The sequence below is a fragment of the Lemur catta genome, chromosome 3 (genome assembly GCF_020740605.2).
Source record: "Lemur catta isolate mLemCat1 chromosome 3, mLemCat1.pri, whole genome shotgun sequence".
Classification (NCBI taxonomy): Eukaryota; Metazoa; Chordata; class Mammalia; order Primates; family Lemuridae; genus Lemur; species Lemur catta.
Window position 1 is genome coordinate 27523288 of NC_059130.1, and position 23882 is coordinate 27547169.

General features: G+C 46.9%; 1 protein-coding gene and 1 non-coding gene across 3 annotated transcripts; one reads left to right on the forward strand and one right to left on the reverse strand.

The window, feature by feature from the left end:
- Window positions 1–13058: 13058 nt before the first annotated feature.
- LOC123636312 lies at window positions 13059–13161 on the forward strand. The gene has a single exon (XR_006734499.1). It is a non-coding gene; the product is annotated as a small nucleolar RNA U13 (small nucleolar RNA).
- Window positions 13162–16978: 3817 nt separating this feature from the next.
- On the reverse strand, window positions 16979–23119 carry S100A16 (S100 calcium binding protein A16). Of its 2 annotated transcripts, none has more exons than XM_045545109.1 (3): window positions 22923–23119; window positions 17976–18156; window positions 16979–17721 (listed from the first exon to the last, which is right to left on the reverse strand). In XM_045545109.1, the coding sequence occupies exons 2-3, from the start codon at window positions 18129–18131 to the stop codon at window positions 17563–17565; spliced, it is 315 nt and encodes a 104-aa protein (XP_045401065.1). In that variant the 5' UTR covers window positions 18132–18156; window positions 22923–23119; the 3' UTR covers window positions 16979–17562. The 2 variants fall into 2 exon arrangements, with proteins under 2 accessions (XP_045401065.1, XP_045401064.1); XM_045545108.1 differs by lacking the exon at window positions 22923–23119 and adding an exon at window positions 18848–19016.
- Between the last annotated feature and the right edge of the window lie 763 nt (window positions 23120–23882).

The following is a 23882-nucleotide window of genomic DNA, read 5'->3' on the forward strand; positions in this document are numbered from 1 at the left end:
AAAAATAGAAAGAAATTATCTGGCCAACTAAAAATATATATAGAAAAAATTAGCCGGGCATGGTGGCGCATGCCTGTAGTCCCAGCTACTCGGGAGGCTGAGACAGTAGGATCGCTTATGCCCAGGAGTTCGAGGTTGCTGTGAGCTAGGCTGACATGCCATGGCACTCACTCTAGCCAGGCAACAGAGCGAGACTCTGTCTCAAAAAAAAAAAAAAAAAACAGGTGTAGAGCCAGGATTTGGCTGGCTTGGCTGCAGAGCACTCCCCAGTCACCCTGGCTCTGCCACTCCTTCACCCAAAGTTTCTTCTCTGTCCACTTCCCTGGTTCCTCTTCCTCTCGATAACCCAGCTGGTGGGGATCATATTTGTCCTCTAACCTTTTCTCTCTTGTTTTCTTTTGTCTCCTTTCTCTTTCCCTCTTATTCGAAGTATCATCACCCCTCAGTTTATTTATGTATTTTTTTACATAGAGACAGGGTCTCGCTATGTTGTCCGGGCTGGTCTCAAACTCCTGAGCTCAAGCGATCCTCCTGCTCCAGCCAAGTACCTGGGAACTACAGGTGTAAGCCACTGCACCTGGCCACACCCCTCAATTTCGATAACTCCTAAAAAGGGTTTGAATCTGCACTCAGCCAGCTCCACCCTCCCAGCCCCAGACTCTCCCGGTGACCTCACTTCTCCCCATCCACCTTTCCCGTCATCCAAGCCCCAACATGGGCCTTGCTCTATTGAACCCCTGATCTTGCCAAGCAGCCATGCCAGCCATAAATACTCACTGAACACACACCAAGGGTTTTCCTTGAAACCACACCCAGCCAATCCTTCTCCTCTGTGCCTGTAGCTAATGCCTCATCACAGCCTGTCCTGGGACAGCAACTTCCTGGCCAGTCTCTGCCTGGACTCCAGTCTTTCCCTGCTTCATCCGTCCTGGCCATCACTCTTTGTACTGTCACTCACTTGCTCAACAGCTTTCTGGGTCTCTCTACTGACCAGCACATCATTTAAACTCTTCAGCATGGCTCTTAGGGATACAATTCTCCAGTTCACTCTTGATTCATGCAATAAAGAAATGCTTATTAAGGGCCAGGCACAGTGGCTCACACCTGGAATCCAAATACTCTGGGAGGCCAAGGCAGGAGGATTGCTTGAGATCAGGAGTTCGAGACCAGCCTGAGCAAGAGCGAGACCCCATCTCTACTTCTCTTGGGCAGGACTTAGTCACAGGGCTACACCCAGCTGCAAGGAAGGCTGGGAAGTGTGGCCTGTATTTGAACTTAAAAGCAAGGGTTCTTTTGCTATGAGAGAGAAGGGGAGAACAGGTAAGGGGACAATTAGCAGTCTCTACCATAAAAGTTATTTTATACCTGCCACGTAGAGTAAGTTGGACAGTATTTCCTCTTTTTCTATATTCTGGAAATATAAGTTTGTATACGATTTTTTTTTTTTTTTTTTTGAGACAGAGTCTCGCTCTGTTGCCCGGGCTAGAGTGCTGTGGCATCAGCCTAGCTCACAGCAACCTCAAACTCCTGGGCTCAAGCAATCCTCCTGCCTCAGCCTCCCGAGTAGCTGGGACTACATGCGTGTGCCACCATGCCCAGCTAATTTTTTCTATATATTTTTAGTTGCCCAGCTGATTTCTTTCTATTTTTAGTAGAGACAGGGTCTTGCTCTTCCTCAAGCTGGTCTCGAACTCCTGAGCTCAAATAATCCTCCCGCCTCAGCCTCCCAGAGTGCTAGGATTACAGGCATGAGACACCGCGCCTGGCCAAGATTTTTTTTTTCTTGATTATTTAGTAAATTTGACTATGGAAAGCTATCTGAGTTTGTTTTATTTATTTATTTTTTTAGACAAAGTCTCGCTCTGTTGCCTGGGCTAGAGTGCCGTGGCATCAGCCTAGCTCACAGCAACCTCAAACTCCTGGGCTCAAGCAATCCTTCTGCCTCAGCCTCCCGAGTAGCTGGGACTAGAGGAGTACACCACCATACCCAGCTAATTTTTTCTATTTTAAGTAGAGATGGGGTCTTGCTGTTGCTCAGGCTGGTCTCAAACTCCCAGCCTCAAGCGATCCTCCCGCCTCAGCCTCCCAGAGTGCTAGGACTATAGGCATAAACTACCACACCTGGCCTGTTTTATTTTTAATTTTTATCTTTGTTGGATAGATTTATACTACTGATCAATTTCTTTAATGGTTGTAGTTCTTCAGATTTTCTCTTTATTGGTCAATGTTGGTCATTTATATATATAATTTCTTCTGAAAGCTGCCTATTTTATGTAACCTAAAAAATTTCCATCCCAGATTTATAAGAGGGAATCCTGGTTAATCCAGTTCATGGGTGTGGGCCTTCAAAGTAATTTTGCTTTTTGCTTTTGTCTTTACCAAGTGCCCCAAGGCCATTACCAGTTTAGCACCGCTTTTTATGTTAATTTCTTGGCTTGAGATTTTCTGAACCAGGCCAGTCATATAAACTAAAATGCCAAATCTGCATGGAGGCAGGCTCATGATTAAAATTTCTCTATGAAGGCCAGGCACGGTGGCTCACGCCTGTAATCCTAGCACTCTGGGAGGCCGAGGCGGGTGGATCACTCAAGGTCAGGAGTTTGAGACCAGCCTGAGCAAGAGCGAGACCCCGTTTCTACTAAAAATAAAAAGAAATTATCTGGCCAGCTAAAATATATATACATAGAAAAAATTAGCCTGGCATGGTGGCACATGCCTGTGGTCCCAGCTGCTCGGGAGGCTGAGGCAATAGGATCGCTTGAGCCCAGGAGTTTGAGGTTGCTGTGAGCTGGGCTGGTGCCACGGCACTCACTCTAGCCCAGGCAACAGAGGGAGACTCTGTCTCAAAAAAAAAAAAAAAAAAAAATTCTCTATGAAAACTGTTTTTCCCCCATCCAGAGCCCAGGCCAAGACATGCAAGCTTCCTTGTAATCTCACTTTTGCTGGCGAGAAATTTTTCTTTTAACCTATTCTTGCACTAAGGGAATAGTCCTTTGAGCATCCTTGTTTCACATAGGGGCTTTCCAATTTCCAGCTGCTTGCAGTTATAAGGACTCATCTCTTCTCAACTGGCCCTTGAAAACTGGAGCCCATTGTTTTCTGGGATAAGAAGCCATCCCTTTGCAAGGATAGCTCTAGCACTAACCATGCTTACTCGATTTTTAGTTCCCCCTTTGCTTTGGGCCTTGGAGGATTTTCTTCACTTTCATGTGAACTTAGCTATGAATTACAAAAAGTATCACTGTTCTGTTCTAACCAGATGGAAATGAAGTCCTTTTTCCTTAACATAATAACTTCATCAGAATATGTCTTGGTTTTGATAGATATGGCTTTTCTTGGAATATAGTGTGCCATTAGCTGTGCAGCATCAAGCATTTATTTTAGATTATTTTATTCTAGTATTTTATGTTTTGTTCTCTTCTACACAAATAGCAGTTATGTATCATTTGGATTTTTCTGTTTTCCACATTTCTCCTTCTTTCTATTTATGATATCTTTGGTTGTTATGCTCTTCCATTTAATTTTTATCACATTTTTGAACTTATCAATTGTGTTCCTGATTTTGTTTCACACTGTATGTATTCTATTTTAAAATATGGCCTTCTATTTTGTAATGTTTTAATTTTTCCCTTTTATTTATTTTCTGAATTCTGCTAATTCTTCTTTCTTCACCTTCTTTTTCTATATAATCTTTTCTTTGAAACATTGTATCTCTTTTTTTATTTTTTTTTTTTTTATTTTATTTTTTTTTTTTGAGACAGAGTCTCACTTTGTTGCCCAGGCTAGAGTGAGTGCCGTGGCATCAGCCTAGCTCACAGCAACCTCAGACTCCTGGGCTTAAGCGATCCTACTGCCTCAGCCTCCCGAGTAGCTGGGACTACAGGCATGAGCCACCATGCCCGGCTAATTTTTTTGTATATATATTTTTAGTTGGCCAGATAATTTCTTTCTATTTTTGGTAGAGACGGGGTCTCACTCTTGCTCAGGCTGGTCTCGAACTCCTGACCTCGAGCGATCCACCCGCCTCGGCCTCCCAGAGCTAGGATTACAGGCGTGAGCCACCGCGCCCGGCCTTGTATCTCTTTTTTTTTAAAAAGGAGGTCACATTATGAGTTTTTCAGGCTTTTTTTTTTTTAATTTTTAGATGGTGGAGAAGTGTTTGTCAGAATTCTTCCTGAGTTTCTTGGGGCATATCTTCTTTTGATAATTATACTTCATTTTTTGCTTATGTTTCTTTCCTCCATTTCTCTCATTTTTAAAAGAGCATTTTTTTTTTTTTGAGACAGATTCTTACTCTGTTGCCCTGAATGATGGGATCATATTAGCTCACTGCAACCTTGAACTCCTGAGCTCAAGTGATCTTTCCACCTCAGCTCTGGAGTAGGTGGGACTACAGGCACACCACCACACCCAGCTGATTTTTTAAATTTAAATTTTTATTATTTTTAATTTTTATTTTTAGAGACAGGGGCTCACTCTGTTGCCCAGGCTGGGTGCAGTTGCGTGTTCACAGTTCATTGCAGCCTCGAACTGGGCTCAAGTGATCCTCCTGTCTCAGCCTTCCAAGTAGCTGGGACTACAGGCATACGGCACCATGCCCGGCTAATTCTTTTTTATTTTTAGTAGAGACGGGCTCTCTCTATGTTGCCCAGGCTAGTCTCAAACTCCTGGCCTCAAGCGATCCTCCTGCCTCACTCTTGCAAAGTGCTAGGATCGCAGTCATGAGCCACTGTGCCTGCCTGGTAAGAGAGCATTTAAAAGCAAAGTTCCCAAGTTAATTCCCTTCTGATTATTATTTACTTTGAATGGAGCTAGTTATCTCTTGAAGAATAGTGTGGTGTAGAATGGGGTGGGAGTGTTGTGGGCTTGGGTGGTACTTGGGGTGGGAGGTGGGGAACACATCTCTTCTCAAATTTGACTTTTGGCAGAGAGGGTTGCATCACCGCAAAACTTGGTGGGATGTGGTCTGACATTCTCTGTCTTCTCTTCTGTTTTATCCCAGTTCACCTCTGGTGGCCCTTGAGGCCCCTGATTAGAAGACCATGTCCCAAGGCAATAGGAATGTCATGCCAGCGTGGTTTTTTCTTAAGCTACCTTTCCTGCTGTTCTGGGATATCAAATTACTAAAAGATCTCCACAGCAACACCTCTCCCTCAGCCTGTTTTCAACCTCAAATATTATTGCTTCAATCAAAGGGACATTGGATATCCCTTTCAGGGGCTGTTCTACTCAAGGGTTTCAGTAGCATGTTTCTGCTTGCATTTAATGTCCTTGCTTAGGTCTGCCAAATATAAATGACTCTATTTGGCAGATGCCCTTCATGATTTGTAGCTTGGAGTTTTATCAGTTTCATTAAACATGGTCTTTTACCCCCTCTATATTTTGTTCTGTTTATTATTACTGAGGTTCCAAAGTATAGAAAAAACAACCCTCTATTTTGCCATATTTTGTTGGGAGTTCTCCAGAGCCATCTTCAAGACCTAAATCAGATTATGTTATTCCATTACTCAAAATTTTCCAATGGCCTCCTGCTGGAAATAGAATAAAACCCAAACTCCTCACACTGATCTGCAAAACTCTGCATGATTTGACCCTGCTGACTTCTACAGTTCCAATTCCATCTTATGCCGTTCTCTCCCTCACCACCCAGACTGGCCTTCGTTTACTTCCTTTATACCCCAAACTCTTTCCCATCCCAAGGGCCACTGCCTGGAAGGCCCATATGCCCATCTCCCCTCACCCCCTCCGTAACTCCTCACCCTCTGGGTCTCAGATGAAAGTCCTGGAGGACTTTCCTGACCATCGCACCCAGGTGGGCACCTGTCATCCCCATGATTCTCTCATTGCACCTGTTTTTATTCATAGCACCTACTACAATTTGCAATTATATGTTTATTTCCTGTCTTCCCTCAATTGGTTATACATTCCACCAGGGCAGGGAATATGTCTGTTTTACTCACCAGTCTATCTTCAGAGTCCAGTCTACTGTCAGTACTTAATAAGCATTTGGTTTTTTGGATTTGTTGTTGTTGTTGTTGTCGTTGTCGTTTACTGAATTCACTGTATGGATTTTTATTTTTTTGAGACAGAGTCTTGCTCGGGCTAGAGTGCCGTGGCATCAGGGTAGCTCACAGCAACCTCAAATTCCTGGGCTCAAGCAATCCTGCTGCCTCAGCCTCCCAAGTAGCTAGGACTACAGGCATGTGCTACCACGCCTGGCTAATTTTTTCTATTTTTAGTAGAGACGGGGGTCTCACTCTTGCTCAGGCTGGTCTCGAACTCCAGACCTCAAGTGATCCTCCTGCCTCGGCCTCCCAGGTTGCTAGGATGACAGGCGTGAGCCACTGTGACCAACCTAAATCTCTTATTTTAAACAAGGGAGGAAGTTACAGAAGAATCTATTGTAATGTCATTTACATAAAGTGCAAAAACATACGATACTAAAGAATGTATTGCTTAGGAATACATACACGTGACCAATTTTTTTTAATAAATGGAATTGTGAACACATAATTCAGGACAGTGTCTACAGCTGTGGGAAGGGCAAGTACAATATGGGATTGTGCACAGGGGCTTGGAACAGGATCTGTACATTTTATTTATTTATTTAAAGTGATCCGAAGCAAATACAGAAAATGTCCAAATTCAGCAAAGTTTATTACTGGATTTTGTGTTATTTTCTACACTATTCTGTACACTTCAAATATTTAACTATTAGAAGAATAAGGAAAAGAAAAAGTATTTTTAGAAAAAGAGCATCCATTAAGAGAAAGCAACTGTGTATAAGGGAGTAAAATTCAGTTGGCCTGAGATTTTTCCCACAGAACACGTCATGGCAGCAAACAGTAGAGCAATGTCTACAAGGCTCAGAGAGAAAAAATGGGCGACTTAAGAATTGAATTCCCTGCCAAGCAGCAACAGTCTCAAGCTGAAAGAACTCAGGGAATACATAAGACAAGAGCTCTTTGAAATCCAACCAACCAAATAATAAATAAAGGATGCAGGAATGAAGAATCCAGGCTGAAATGTCTGTTTGTGAACACTGAACTCAGAGAACTAGGGCTAAATTTACATGGAAATCATGATTACAAAATAGAGTGTAAACACTGTATACATTGAAATTTTAAAATATAGCTACCAGGAATTGGTAGGTTGGGGTAGGGAAAATGGGGTAAGTGTAAATGTAATATTTTCCTCATCTTCCTGAAAGAGCCCATAAGATAACTATCTAAAATAAAAACGTGGTAAGGAGTTGTTTTTTATCTGTAGGATCTTCTAGGAATGAATATTTTCCATAATGAAAAAATATTTATGTGAAGTTTTATCATTTGTTCATTTTCCCTTTGGATTTACATGTAAATTTAAATAGCATTTTTTTATAAATAACATGTATTATGATCCACTTTGGTAAGTTTTTTCCTGTAAGTCTCTCAGTCTGTCTAGTTGTATACACTCATAGAGAGATACCCAAATGATATTCATCAAATGTTAATGCTAATTTCTGGGCGGCAAGATAGTGAATAATTTCTTTTCTTCTCTGTACTTTGCTGCATTGCTTCATTTGATGATGTTGTTGCTGCTGCTGCTGCTAATGGACAGGGGTCATGGGCATTCAGAAAAGATTATCTTGGCAGTTATTTCTAAGAATAGGCTGAGGTAGGCCATGTTGGAAAGAAAGAAGGCTGTTTCTTGCAGTGGGGGGAAATGATGGTGCTTTGAAATGGGATGAGGGGCGTTAGAGAGGGAAAGAAACAGACAGATTTGAGATTTATTTTTGAGGTAGAATCAACAGAACTTGCTAATCAATCGGAGATGAAGAATAAGGGATAAGGAAGAACCCAGAAAGACTTACTTCTAGGATTTGGCTTGATGGGCTGAGTGGACGGCAACAGCACTGATGAGACGACAAAGAACACAAGGGGTGGGGCAGGGATTCGGAGGGAAAACGAACAGTTTGGTTTTGGAAGTGGGAAGTTTTCGAACCATGAGACATCTATGTGGAAGTTCATTTATTCAACAAATATTGAGCACTGACTATTTGCTAGGTGCTGGGGACACCACAGTGAACAAAAAGACAAGTGACAAAATCTTCCCTCATGGAGCTTCCGTTGTAGAGAAAAACAATGAGTAAAACACACAAGATTTTAGAAGTTATAAATGCTGTGTCGAAAAATAAGACAGAAGAGGAAGGATACGTGTGCCAACCTGCAGGGAAGTTCATTTTCAAACCAAGTGGTCAAGGAAGGCTCCACTGAGAAGATGACATTCGAACTAAAGCCTGAAGTAGGTGAAGGAGGGGCTCTGCGAATATCTGGGGGAGAGGGTTGCGGGCAGAGAGAGCATGTGGAAGTGTCCTTCAAAGAGGCCAGCAGGAAAGAGTGCGGGGAGGCGCAGGGCAGGAGGTCGAGGTCGGGGAGCAGGCCTCAGAGCCAGCGCAAGGACTTTGGCTTTCACTCTGAGGGAAACGGGGAGCCACTGGGAGATGCTGGGTGGAGGAGGGACAGGACCTGGCGTACATTTTGAAAGAATCGCTCTGGCTGCAGCAGGAGTACATAAGGTGAGGATGTGGTGTATAATCCCCATAAAGGGACAAAGGGAGGTGCTGGGAAATCACTAGAAAACGATTTCTGAGAGATAACTGGGATTCCCATTCATATGATAGTAGCAGAAGTGGAGAGAAGGGATTAATTCTGGATACATTTTGAATTCAGGATTTGAAAACAGACTAGGTGTGGGATGGGAGACACAGAAAGCAGAGCAGATGGCTCCAGGTTCCACGCTGAGAGGCCAGGAGGATGGAGCCACCAACAAGCCAGAGGGCACAGAGCAGGCTGAGGATGGGGCCATCAGGAATTTGCGTTTGCACCATGAAGTTTGAGATGCCTTTTAGACGGACCCTTTTCTCTTCTCACTCCATGCTTGTCCTTGGCAAGCCCATCCATGTCCCACTCTTAGGTTACTATCTAAATGCTTCTGACTCCCAAATTGCCAATCCAGCGCTCCCCTCTGAGCTCGAGATGTGGATATCCAACCACTTTATTGACATCACCACATGACTGTCTCCCAGGGATGTCTAAAACTTAACTTGCAATATCCAAATGCCCTCCTTCCCTCCCCACCAAATATTGGCCTCTTCCCGTGTTCCCTGTGTCAATGACGGACACCCCATTCTGGTTGCACAGCCAGATACATGCAAGTTGCCTGGACACCTTCCTCTCTCTTGTCCATCATCAAGGACTGCCTACTTTGGGCCCCTGCACCCCTCCCAAATCTGTCCTCTTCTTACATCTCCCCACCAGTCCTGCTCCCCAAGACTCACTGTGCCCTCATCTCGCTTTATTGTTCTTTATACATCATGTGATTTCCTTGTCAGTTTACTGGTCAGATATATTCACCTAAGTAGACTACAAGTCCTGTGAGGGCAGAGATAGAACAGCGCATGGCACATAGTGAGCACTGAACAAGCACACGCTGACTGAATGAATGAGTCCCCACTGCCACCACCCTAGTGGTGCTCAGGAGACGACTGCTAAGAGCAGCAGCTCTGAAATCAGATTGTCTGAATTTAACCGCTTATCAGTTCTACGATCTCCAGTAACTTCTGTAACTTCTCTGAGCTTTGGTTTCCTCATCTGTAAAATGAAAATAAGGGAAGTCCTTATTTCATAGGGGTGTGGGGAGTAGGGAGTTAATACTTGCAAAATACTCAGAATAGCACCCATTGTAGAGAAAGTGCTCAATAAAAATTAGCTATTATTTTTGCCTCCTAGTTGGTCTCCCTGTACCTACTCTGCCCCTCTCCATCTTCTCCATGTTTCAGACTGAGATTTTTCAAAATGCAAATCTGATTACGTCACATGCACAAGCATGCACACACACCCACATACACATATTCACATTGCAAGAAAAACCGTTCGGTGATTTTCAGTCCCCCATGGCCCTGCCGACCTCTCCAGCCTTCCTGGTATCTTGCTCTACCTTGCTCTTGAGCTTCAGCTGCACGCACTTCCTCTCAGTAACTCAAACTCATTGTGCTCCCTCCTGCCACGGGGCCTTTGCACATGATGGTGTCTCACTATCTGGGAAGCCCTTCTCCCTTTGCCAAGATAATTTCTGCTCAGCTCAATGTCACTTCCACAAGGACACTCCCCATAACACCAAGGCAAAGTCAGGATTCTTTATTAAAAGTTCTTACAAACATGATTCTTCAGAAGTTATCTCAGTTTGTAATTATCCACTTGTTTGTGTGATCATGTGGCCATTTGATGACTTCTCCTCGAAACTGAAAGCCCCACAAAGTCAGGAAGCATACCCGTTTCTACTCTTTTTGCTGTAGCTTCTACTGTGTCTGACATATGCAAGGTGCTTTATTCTTAGTGCATGAATGAATGAGCCTGCAACAGAAACAACACAGTCACTAGGCAGGGCCTGTAGGGGGCACTCTTGGTCCTCCACAGTTATTGGGGCCAAGACACAACAAGAGCCTCTGCACTTTGGATAGTCCACACAGAGTTAGTAAAAGATGGGGTCTGAGTCACAGGTCTCCTGGTTGCCAGTAGTGTGTCCTTGGGCGAGTCACATCACCTCTCTGAGCCTTGATATCTTCATCTGTAAAATGTGGGTCCTTATTCCTACCTCACAGTATTGTCAGCACAACCAAAGAAACCTTAGATGTGAAAGTGTGAAAATTTTAACATTGGGTCTGGCATGGTGGCTCATGCCTGTAATCCCAGCACTTTGGGAGGCCAAGGTGGGAGAATCACTTGAGGCCAGGAGTTTGAGACTAGCCTGGACAACATAGTGAGACCCCATCTCTTAAAAAAATACAAAAAATATCAGCCAGGGTTGGTGGCACACACCTGTAGTCCCAACTACTCAGGAGGCTGAAGCAGCAGGATCACTTGAGCCCAGGAGTTTGAGGCTGCAGTGAACGATACGATTGAGTGCTACTGTACTCCAGCCTAGAGGACAGAGTGAGACCTTGTCTCTAAAAAACAAACAAACAAAAAACGTTTAACATTGGACAAGCAGAAAGTATTGTTTAGTTTTTCAAAAGGAGCTCTGCTAGGACTCTAAATGGAAAACAAAACTAAATTTACAGGAAGTACAAAAGCTGACACAGGTAATTTTAGGTTCCTTACCCTAAGAGGACAAAATAAGCCAGGTTCTCACCCTAAAGAAAGACAGGTCTGGCTACAGATGGGTTTGCCAGGCACAACTTCCTGGTCACCCACTACCTCAGTCCTAAGTGAATTGGACACCAGGTCTGGCCGGTGTAAGGCCCCGGAGCCTTCTCAGCCCCACTGTGGACCCCTCACAGAGACCTGCGTCTGGCCCTCCTCCGCCCTGCTCTGCCCAGGCTGTCTGGTCCCTGGGATCCGGGGTGAAGAAGGCCTGCCCTTCTCTTGCCTCAACACTCCCCAGGGAGGCTTCAGGATGAGCCGCTGACCCTGCTGTGGCAGCTTTTTCTCCTCTGGGACCTCTCTGGCTCCAGGCCCTGAAGCCAAAGCTGTTAAAGGCCTCTGACCTCCCCTGATATTCAGCTTCCTCCCCACAGTGCTAGGCTTAAGCTTAGACCCCCTAGCAACAAGCTCCTAACTGGGGTCACACCCTCCCATTTCCCGGCCAGCTGTTCTAAAGTCTTGGTGGGGTGGAAGGGCTGGGCTCCAGCCAAGTAACACATCGACTCTCAAGGAGGCAGGGGTAGTCCTGGGGACAAGGCTGGGGTTGGCCCACCCAACACCCAGCTCCTCCCTTGTCCCTCCTGAGAGAGTCTCCCTCTGGTCTCCGACATAGAGATAACATTTCCCTCCTCCCACTTTCCCTCTCCCTTTGTATTTATTTATTTATATGTAGAGATGGGGTCTCACTATGTTGCCCAGGCTAGTCTCAAACTCCTGGCCTCAAGTGATCCTCCCGCCTGAGCCTTCCAAAGTGCTGGAAATACAGGTGTGAGCCACCTTGCCCAGCCTCCCTCTCCCTTTGAAAGGAAAGGTGGGGATGCTGAGTGGGGTGAGAAGCAGCAGGTATAGTGTAGAGGACTAGAAAATGACTGAGGAGCTGTTCATTGGAGGAGGCTGCAAGGGTAGCTCTATCCCGAATTGCCTCCAGGATTGCCCATGAGATCCCCCACACCCTAGGCTTCAAGGCTCCACCTCCTCCACCACCCCAAGGCCTTGGCACCTGCCGTCATCCCTGCTTGCCCCCTCACCGGGCCTGCCCCTCTCCTGCTTTCTGTTCTATTTCAGCTCATCCCCTCTCTAGGAAGCTTTGTTAGGTAGCTCCCACTCTACATTGCTGGTGGACCTGCTGCTCTTGAAGCAGTGGTCTGTCTTCCTAGGATTTGCTTCTGTGCTCCCTAAAGGAATGTTTTAAAACTAGGTAGTGACTTGCACGTTTTTCAAGTTGACAGCTAAGATTTGTCATCATGTTTAAATCGCTGCAAAGGGTGCAATTGCTGAAGTGTTTTACATATTGCAACATTTTACAACAAACCAGTTAAGATTCTTTTAAATGTTTGTTCAATGAAATCTAAACACTCTAATGATTTGATACCCTCCATCATCCTTTTAAAATACACATGTATGATAGAACAATCAGACAGGAGATCAATAAGGAAACAGAGGACTTGAACAACACTATAGATTAATTGGACCTAAACAGACATATGTAGAATATTCCACCTGACAGCAACAGAATACACATCCTTCTTAATTTCACACAGAACATTCTCCAGGAGAGAGAGCACATATTAGATTACATAACAAGCCTTAACAAATTTAAGACTGAAATCATACCAAGTATCTTTTCTGATCACAATAGAATGAAACTAGAAATCAATAGCAGTAAGAAAACTGGAAAATTTACAAGTATGTGGAAATTGCACAACACACTCTGGAACAACCATTGAGTCAAAGAAGAAATCACAAGGGAAATTATAAAGTATCTTGAGAAAATGAAAACAAAAGCGCGATATACCAAAACTTACGGAATGCCACAAAAGTAGTACAAAGAGGGAAGTTTTATGGTAGTAAATGCTACATTTAAAAAGAAGAAAGGTTCTTTGGTAGTTCATAAGTGTGATGACTGGGTTTTCACGCTCATATGTGAGATGTGCCTCCCTCAAACCCTGTTACAAGTTGGCATATTGCCCATCTGACATGAAGGAAAAAAGAGGAAGAAGAAGAGAGATCTCAAATCAATAGCCTATCTTTATACTTCACAGAACTAGAAAAAGAAGAATAAACTAAACTCAAAGTTAGCAGAAGGAAGAAAATAATAAAGTTTAGAGCAGAAATAAATAAAAAAGAATAGAAAAACAATAGTAAAAAAAACAATAAAATTGTGTTGGTTTTTTTGAAAAGATCAACAAAATTGACAAGCCCTTAGCTAGATTAACTAAGAAAAAAAGAGAGAACACTCAAATAACTAAAATCAAGAATGACAGAGAAGCATTACAATTGATGCCACAGAAATCAAAAGGATTATAAGAGACTACTATGAATATACCAATAAATTAGATAACCTAGAAGAAATGAATAAATTTCTAGAAACATACAAACTACCAAGACTGAATGATGAAGAAATAGAAAATCTGAACAGACCTATAACTAGTAAGGAGATTGAATCAGTAATCAAAACCACCCAAAAAAGAAAAGCCCAGGACCAGATGACTTCACTGGGGAATTGTACCAAACACTTAAAGAATTAACATCAATCATTCACAAACTATTCCAAAAAATTAAAGAGAAAGGAACACTCTAAACTCATTTTATGATGCCAGAATTACTCTAATACCAAAGCCAGACAAAGATACTTCAAGGGGGGAAAAAAAAAACTACAGACTAATATCCCTGATGAATGTTAATGCAAAAATCCTCAGCAAAATACTAGCAAACCAAATTCAATAGCACAATAAAAGGATTACACACCATGACCAAGTAGGATTTATCCCTTGAATGCAAGGATGGTTCAACATATAAAAATCAATAAATGTAATACACCACATTTACAGAATAAAGGACAAAAATCACATGATCATCTCAGTTGATAAGAAAAGGCATTTTAAAAAATTTGACATTCTTGTATGATTTTAAAAAGTACTCAGGAAACTAGGAATAGAAGGAAATTACCTCAACATAATAAAAGTCATATATGAATCACCCACAGCTAACATCATACTCAATGGTGAAAGACTGCAGGCTTTTCTCTAAGATCAGGAGGAACAAGGCAAGGACGCCCAGTCTTACCACTTCTATGCAGCATAGTACTGGAAGTCCTCATCAGAGAAATTAGGCAAGAAAAAGAAATAAAGTCACCCAAACTGAAAAGGAAGAAATAAAATCATCTCTGATTGCAGATTACATGATCTTATACGTAGAAAACCCTAAAGATTTCACACACAAAAACTGTTAGAAATAATAAATTCAGCAAAGTTATAGATACAAAACTAATACTAACAGTGAACAATCCAAAAAGAAAATTAAGAAAACAATCTCATTTACAATAGCTGCAAAAAGAATAAAATACTTAGGAATGAGCTTAACCAAAGAGGTAAAAGACTTGTACACTGAAAACTACAAAACACTGCTGACAGAAGTTAAAGAGGATATAAATAAATGGAAAGACATCTTGTGTTCATGGATTGGAAGATTTAATATTTTTTAAATGCCCATACTACCCAAGTGAACTACAGATTCAGTGGAATCCCTATTAAAATTCCAGTGGCATTTCTTACAAAAAAAAAAAAAAATCCTAAAATTCTTGTGGAATCTCAAAGGACCCCAAATAGCCAAAATAATCTTGAGAAAAAAAGAACAAAGCTGGAAACCTCACACTTCTTTATTTCAAAACATATTACAAAGCTAGAGTAATCAAAATAATATGGTATTGGCATAAAGACAGATATGTAGACCAATGGAACAGAATAGAGAGCCAGAAATAATCCTCATGTATATGATGAAATGATCTTCAACAAGAGTGCTAAGACTACACAATAGGAAAAGGATAGTTTTCAACAAATGGTGTTGGAAAAACTGGATATTCACATGCAAAAGAATTAAGATGCACTCTTACCTTATGACCTAGACATAAGACCTGAAACTATAAAACTCACGGAAGAAAACATAGGAGAAAAGCTTCATAACATTGGTCTTGGCAATGACTTCTTGGATATAACACCAAAACCATAAGTAACAAAAGCAAAGATAGACAAATTAAACACAAAACATAAAAAAATTTCTGTGCAGCAAAGGAAACAATCAACAGAGTGAAAAAGCAACCTACAGAATGGGAGAAAATATTTGAAAACCATATACAGAATAAAGAGTTAACATGCAGAATATGTAAAGAACTCCTACAACTCAATAACAAAAAACAAATAGATTGACTAAAATATAGGCAAAGGACTTAAACAGACATTTCTCCAAAGAAAATACACAAATGGCCAAGAAGTATATAAAAAATACATTCAGCATCACTAATCATCAGAAAAATGCAAATCAAAACTGCAATGGAGTATCACCTCATACCCATTAGGATGGCCACTATCAAAAAACAAAATACAACAAGTGTTGGTGAGGATGTTGGAACGCTTGCACACTGTTCATATGGTTGTAAAATGCTGCAGCTGCTAAGGAAAACAGTATGGAAGTTTCTCAAAACATTAAAAATAGATCTACCATATGACACTGCAATCCCACTTCTGCGTATATATCCTAAAGAATTGAAAATAAGATATTTGCACACCCATATTCATTGTATCATTATCACAATAGCCAAGATGTGGAAGCAACCAAAGTGTCCATCAACAGATGAATGGATAAAGAAAATATATACTTATACACACACTCCAATATTATTCAGCCTTAAAAAGGAAGGAAACCCTATTATATGCTACAACATGGATGAACCTTGAGGACACTATGCTATTTGAACTAAGCCAATCACAAAAAGACAAATACTGTGTGATTCAACTTATATGAAGTATAAAAAGTAATTAAACTCATAGAAACAGAAAGTATCATTGCAGTTGCTGGGAGGAGGAGGAAACAGTTGTTCAAAAGATATGAGTTACATTCATGCAATATGAAAAAGTTCTAGAGATCTGCTGTACAATACTGTAATGTATACTTAAAACAAGGGTAAATTATGTTGTATGTTTTTTACCACGATAGATATATAGTGAGATAGATAGATAGATAGATAATCCCTCTCCCCACCGCCCCTGCTAAAAAAAAGCTGAATGAGTTCTTCTTTACCATTTAGTCAAGGCAGCATAATGATCTTCGGGACAGGTAAAAGGTATGCCTCCCATTCTTAATTGGGAAGGGTTATTTTGATCCAGAGGTAGGGAAGCAAGAGCAGTGTGACAGCTTGACTGCCACCTGTTTGGAGGCATGTCCAAAGGGCTGAGGATCTGTAAGTGAATTCCAATAAAAATCTGTACCTGTGTATCTTTTGGAAAAAAACATTGGGGTACACTGATCCCAAGCTCTGCAGGCTGGGTTTTCTACTAGGGGCTCCCTCAGGGCAAGAGCAGGGGAGAAGAAAGGCCACTTGGCGTTGCCCCCTCAGGCAGCTACAGGTCGTGGTTTCCTTCCCCGCTGGCCTCCCAAACCCCTCCCCTTCCTTGCGCCCCTACTTCCCCATTCTGCAACTTCTCTGTATGTTGGAATAAACTATTAATAAGACTTCAGGGCCATTCATGGCTCAAGACTAAGGGTCATGGCCCCTCTCTCGTGGAATCACAGTGAGGACTAAATGAGAATTATTGTGTGCTTGGAAGTTGAATGTGAGTTTGAGTCTGGGCTTTGAGAGCCCAGAGATGATGACACATGGCCTTTGGCCCTTCATGAAGTAGGAGGGAGGCAGCTGCTGGGATCCAGGAATTCTGGCTTCTTTCTTGTTCTGCCTTTGGGGTTTCTCTGTGAGATTTCCCCTTACCACAGGGTCCAGGGCAAAGACCACCAAACATAAGAAGTTTCCAAGGAGTGAGCAGGTTTTAATGAGCATCACAAAGGTTAGGGAGATACAAACTCTAAATCCAGCCTTTATTACCATTATTTCAGTGGCTGAGCAGAGGGAGAAGGCTCAGCCCCGATTAACTCACTCACAGATGCAGAGGCAACTGGAGGGGAGTGGCTGGAAGGGCTTCTCTACCCAGGAGAGGGCTAAGGGCAAGGGGAGAGGTCTCTGCTGCTGCTCCTGCTGCCACCAAGGGCAGGGAGACCTCGAGCAGCGAGCTGACCTCCGGAGGTCAGGACAGACACAGACACAGACAGGAACAGGGCAGGGACATCAGACGTTGGAAGGGTAGACAGACTGAACAGGTGAGGAAACTCTTGGGGTCTCCAAACAGCTTTAAGATCTCACAGAGGGACCCCTAGGGCCTGCTGACTCCAGGGACTGAGACCTCCAGGCAGGCACCCCCCGACTGAGACGCTCACAAAGGGGCCCCTATGAGCAAGGATCAGAAGAGGGTCTGGAGGGAGGGGGAGGGAGCCTGGGGAGACACCTGGGTGGGCATCAGGCTGGTGCCTGAGAGGCGTGCTGGGCGGGCCTCTAGCTGCTGCTCTGCTGCTCCTGCTGGCGGATGAGGTTGGCGATGGGGCAGGTGATGCCACCTATCAAGGTCCAGTACTCGTCAAAGCTGATGCGCCCATCATGGTTGGCATCCAGGTTCTGGATGAGCTTGTCTGCAGCCTTGCGGTTCCCCGTGTCCTGGGGAGGAAGCAGGGGATCAGCAATGCGGAGGGTGCAGCCCCAGAGACACCCCAGACAGGACCCTGGCAGAGTCCCAGCATCTGGCCTGGGCAGCAGCTTTCCTTAGAAAATGCAAACAGAGCCCTCAGGGGCTAGACCAAGGCATCCTGAGAAGACAAAGTCCTGGGGGCGGGGGAGACCCTGGAGTGGGGGCAACTCTGAAAGGAGCGAGGCCACTGCGGGGGAGGGAAGGGAAGGGCAGGAGACCATACCGTCAGCATATGGTTCAGCTCTTTCTGGAGCATCTTGCGGAAGCTGCTCTTGCTGATCTTGTTCTTGACCAGGCTGTGTTTAGACACGTATTTGTAGAAGTTTTCCACCAGGACAACGACCGCCTTCTCCAGCTCCGTGTAGCTGCTGTCCGCCATCTCACCGCTTCACCTCCGCTAGGGCCTGGGCACCACGCAGAGGGGAGATGAGCAGAGACCCCACAGGCCAAACCTTCCCCCCGACACCCACCCTGGGTCCTGGGTGCCTCCTCCTCCCCGGCTGGCTTGTCCTCTGGAGAAGGGAGGAGGCAGGGGAAAGGGGAACACAGGGTGGGCACGGGGGTGGGCCCTGGAATGAGAACTATGTGGCTCCTCTAATCCAGGTACTCCCCAGCTCAACCGCCTCGACAGGTTCTCCAGGCCCTTCCCCAGCCCCAGGCAAGGGCGGCAGCTGTCAGAGCCCTACTGGGAGCAAGAGGCTCCATGGGATGAAGAGGAGAGGAACTGCCCAGCCCTGCTCCACACCTGGCCCACCCAGCTCCCTGCCCTGGAAGCCAGCACAGTTGCTTGGGATGAGCCAAGGGGGAGGGGGTAGAGGCTGTTGCCTCCCACCCCCAGGACTGGCTGAGACCCAGGCCATAAAGCAGGAGGGAGGGTCCTAGGCCCCCAGGCTAGTCCCTCACTAGGCTCCAGGGCAGTGATTCCAGGGTCTCAGGCCATGGTTGCCCCTCTTTGGAAAGGATAAGGTCCTGACCCATCAAATCAGATTTTGTGCAGCCTCCCTACCGCCCACCACACCCGGCTAGCCTCTCCTCCCACATACCCACTCCTAAATACATGGCAGGGCCCAAGGATACACATCCTCACCCCATTACCTAAGGAGGAGCCAGGCCCGCTTCTGCCACAGCTGGAGACAGACCCTGAACACAGCCACGGCCTGCCAGAGGCCACATGCGTCACTCTCTCGCCCCAGGACAAAAGACACTCACATTCCAAGCGGATACAGTCTCTTGAATAACAGGATATGAGGGGAGCAGGCGGGCCTACTCTGTGAGTCGCCGCCCATGCCCAGAGCCCCCCCAAGTCAATCCAGGCAAATCAGACTCCCCTCCCACCCCCAAGCCCAGTAATGAGCTCCAGCCACCCTCACCCACATGGTCCTGGCGAGGGTGGTGGACACGGCCACTGTCGGGGCCTGAGCGGCCCACAGTCTGATCTGGAAGGAGGGCTGCCTCGCCAGGCCCACCGCAGCCTCCTGCCCCTGCCACCTGAGTTCTAATCCCCCTTGTGGCCATTCCGACTCCCATGCCCGCTGCCCTGCTCTCTCCAGCTGAAGCCTGCCCATGTCTCGGCCCTGCCCAAGCCACGCCTCCATGAGAAGCCTGCCTTGACCCCTGCCCTCAGTGCCCTCCCCGACTCCCACAGACACCTCTGTCTCCACTGCTCAGTTAGCACTGACTTCGGCCCTCTAACTGGCGTGGCCACAGTCTCTTTCTGGATCTTGCCTGGTCCCTTGAGACAAGCGTAGTGTTTCTTAAACACTGCCACCATATTTTCTGAACCAAATAGCAGGATTCATAGACTTTGGGACAATTTTTTTTTAAATCCTGGACATAGCACCTCCCTGTTTTTAATCTCTGCATCTCCCCTGGCCCACATTGCCTGGCCCAGTGCCTTCTCTAGGTAGGTGTTCTGTAAATAGTCCACCTCCTTCTGGCCCTGATACCAGGCATCCAAGGCCCCTGGCCATGTTTCTAAGCTTTTCCTTTCATGAGGCTGCTTCTGAAGAAAGGATGAGACCGGGAGGGAGTAGGCCAGGATGAAAGAAGGCAGGAGAGTTGAGAGTGAGAGTCAGGCAGAGCGTCTCTGATGGGGAATCCTGCCCTGCCGCGCCTGCCTGACCACTCCGGTCTGTGGCTAGGAGGATGAAAGATAGTCCTGGAACCTCAGAAAACCACACTCCTTCCATACTCTCTGTTTGTTAAGTGTGCAACTGTGTGGTTCAGTGTTTATACCTGTGTAAGACTTTGATACAAACTCTCTAACATTCACAAATGAAGAGGAAGAAAATTTTTCAACCCACAATCTGCTCTATTGCCCTTGGGAAGGGGCGTGGTGGGGGGCGGCCAGGCCCATGACCACTGTTCCTTGGGATTCAGAAAACTGAAAAACTGTAGCCATTTCAGAAAAGATTGTGCCAGGCCCATCCCCAACCAAGCCTTAGGAGTGGGAAGAGAATTCAGAGAACCCCCCACCCCACCCCGCCCGTAGCCATCCCAGACCTTATTCCCTAAGCGAGGGATCTTGAAAGGGAAGAACTCGGTGTCCTGGGCAGTGAGCCTCTGCCCTTCTCCCCGCTGGCCGGCCCAGCTCTCCCACTACCCGCCTTCTTGAAGTCACTTCCCTGACCGGAGGCGCCTCCTCCTACCTTTCCTCGATACCATGCCCCAACCCTACCTGGCCTCTGGCAACAGCCAAGCAGGCAGGACACAGAAGAGCCCCAAGAGATGACTCTGCCACCCGCTCCCAGGAGTGCTGGGTCACCCAGAGAGATAGCTTCATGAAGCGCCTCTGGCTTCAGTTCCCAGGCCTCCTCCCACTGCTCTGCCCTCCTCCCCACCTTCTTCTCGTAAAATGGACAACACTGCAGATAGCCATCTGGACAATTGTTTTTCTGAAGCTCTTTCTGAAAGGAAGGGTATCAGAGTAGGCAGTCAGGGGTCATTACCCTCTTCCTCCCTCCCTCGCCTGGGGGCCAAGAGACAGGCTCTGCCACCCCGCCCACCCCACAGCCACCTGCTCCTCTGCCTGCCCCACCTCCCACCAGCCAGGCCCAGGGTCTCCAGGCATGGGGCGGGGGCAGTTGTGCTGCCCCATCTGCCCCTTCCTAAGAAGGACAAGCAGGAGGTTGCCTGAGTGGCCTGAGTGGATAGTGTACACCAGAGCCTTCCAGAACAGTGGGAATGGGGAACCATTTGTCTTCCAAAGGACCCCTCACCTGGGCCCCCAACCCTCACCCAGTGATCTCACTGTCTTTTCCTGGGCTGATTCATCATTGAGCAACCAGGAGGCTCCCACCACCCCCACCCCACCCCCCACCCCACCCACCTCTGCCCAGCTTGCTGACTTTTCTAAAAGCCCAAATTGGCCTGACACCATGCCCCTGGATCTCAGCCACTCCAGCCCCACCCTCCCACCCCCAGGTTCTGGGCCCCACCCCCTCCAAGTGCCTCCTAACCACTCCCCACTCCTCCAGGCCCCTTCAATCTGGAGCTCTGAGCATCCGCCACACCCTCCATCCAACACCCTCCATCCAACGCTCACTTTTTCGTTCCATCTAACACAGGCTCCTTGAGTCTTAAACTGCCTCCAAGTGCTGGGATGTGTTCCTGGACTCCTGTCCCTCCTCAGCCCTGTTCTCTCCAGAGCCTGGCCTGAGTTTGGTGTGCTCAGTATCCCCTCCATCTACCTTCAATTCACTCGATCACTTATTCACCATTCATTTGCTTTCTCATTCATTCACTAACTCACGTATTCATTCTCATTCATTCACTCACTTGTTCAGTAATGCATTCCTTCTCTCGCTCATTCATTCATTCTTTCCCTTCTTACTTTGTCATTTGTCCCCTCTGCCTTCAATACACAGGGAAGGTACGATCCGAATTGAGCTGGTAATGTCGTCTCTATCTGCAAGGCTGTTTCCTACGCATCTCTCCAGCCTCAACAGCCCCATTCTCTGCTCTCTCTGATGCTCTATTCCCAGTTCCAGTAAGCCAGTCATTCACACAGGTGCCCTGCCTCCGCCTCCCCACCCTCAGGGACTCACTATGTCTAATTCTCTCTCTCTCTCTCTCTCTCTCTTTCACACACACACACACACACACACACACACACACAGGAGGAACTCTGCCATTTCTGATCCCCTCTGCTAGGATATCCCATCAACCTTCCACTCACTTCTACTTTTGGAGCAAGAAGCCAACTTCTGAAATTTTTTCCAGACAAGTGAAGTTGGAGGAGTTTGGTGTGTGGATACACACACACACACACACACACACACACACACACACACACGCACACACGTGCACACACCCGCACACGTACAGCTAGCTGCCCCTGGCCTCACCAACACTCAGAGCTCTTTACTAGTCTGCAGGGAAAGGCCGCGCCAGGCTCACCAGCACCCCTGGCCTCACCCCGACCCAAAACCCAACTGGGCTGGGCCGGGGATTGCTCCTGTAGTGCAGGTGGCTCTGCCAAGCCAAGCCAGTCAAGCCAGGACCTGCAGAAGCTCTCCCTCACCCTTTCCCTCTCCCGGAGCTCCTAGGCTCCCCCAGGGCCTCACACAGGTTCCTCCAGGGTCCCATCAACCCCGCTGCAGGAACAGCTCCCAGAGCACAATGGGGCCTGCTTCCAGGGAACTGGCTGGGTCGTGAGGTGGAGCAGACGCCACCTCAGCCCCAGCCCCCTCTCCCAGGGTTTCCAGGTTCCCTGGGCCCTCCCTCGTTCCTCTGAACCCCATTCCCTCTTCCAGGACACAGCTCCCAGAGCCCAGTGAGGCCTGAGCCCAGGGTCTGACCACCCCCACCCCCACCAGCACACATTTGCCCTGTTCTGCCTGGGGAGGATCAAGCAGCTGTGGGCAAAGCTTCCGAATGCTCTGCCTGGTGGCCCAGGCCCTGGACAGGAGCCCAATCAGCTGCTGGGCCAGGGAGGGGGTCTCACCACCCCATCGCCCCTCTGAAGGCCTCACCCAGCCCCCAGCCCCACCAGGATTCCCCACTCCCAAAGTGGCCTTCGGGGAAAGTTAATGATTGACAAATCTTCCTGCCCTGTCTCTGGCAGGCCCATCTCCCCAGGCCCCCTCCACTGCCCCTTCTCCTGGCCTCCCAAGCCTGCGGGGCCCCTCCGGCAGCGTCAGACCTCCCAGGCCAGGCCTGGGCTGCTCACCTGCCTCCTCCGTCCGCCTCTGCTCCGGCAGGGCTCTGGGGCCTGGACTCTGGCACTGCCAAGCAGCTCCCTGCGCTCAGCCCAACCGGGACTCCTCCCCGCTGCACTCCCAGAATCTGTCCCACTCCCTCCTGGCCCTGCCCGCTGAGCTGGCTCGGTGGGGAGATAGTACTGAGCTCCCTCTTGACTTGGCCCTGGGGTTGGGCCCTTGTTAAAGGGATACACACCTTTTTTAACACCCCTCTACCCCCACCCCAGAGGGAGTGGTGAAAGCTGGCACTCCCCCAACCCCACCCTCCTAACCCCGCAAAGCAGGAGCAGAACCTGACAGGGTAGAGAAAGGACCGGAAGGACTGTCACCTGCCCTCCTCACCTGGGTCACTGGGAGCCCAGTTTCAGGGGCCCCCCAACAGACAAGTTCAGTTAGCATTCCAGGCCAGCCTAACTGGCCACAGAAACTTCTTGCTGTTGGGATTGCAGGAGTAAACACCTGGTTTCTGCGGGCTCAAGTCAGAAGGCAGACACCAGGGACCAGCATCTGGCTCCCTGGTCTTCCGTCTCCAATCCAGCCCATCAGGAGCTCTTCTGAGACCTGTCCCTAAGACCCCTCATGTACAGCAGAGGGTTCCTCTGGAAACTTCCCACCCCCCACCCAAGGAAACTGGCCAGCTCGACTTCCCTATACTGGAAGTCAGCTGAAACCGGAGAAGGGGCCCACTTGCCCACTCCAACGGTTCTGACGTCCCTTCATTGGGCACTCATCATGTGTCAGGCTCTCTGATGAGTACTTTGCATGACGTGTGGCACCATCTCCTAACAATCCAGTGAGGGAAGTACTGTGGATATCTCCATATTACAGATGAGGAAGTTGACACTAAAACATGCCCGAAGTTGCAAAGGTAGGTGGCAGAGCAGGGATTCAAACCTAGGCCAGTCAGCCTGTTTCTGACCCACAGTTCT

Bases quoted from the DNA above. Each gene is read 5' to 3' on its own strand.
- S100A16 (XM_045545109.1), bottom strand. From the start codon at position 18,131: ATGGCGGACAGCAGCTACACGGAGCTGGAGAAGGCGGTCGTTGTCCTG. The intron at 17,722-17,975 runs GTATGGTCTCCT...CTTCCTCCCCAG, and splicing joins AGCTGAACCATATGCTGACG to GACACGGGGAACCGCAAGGC.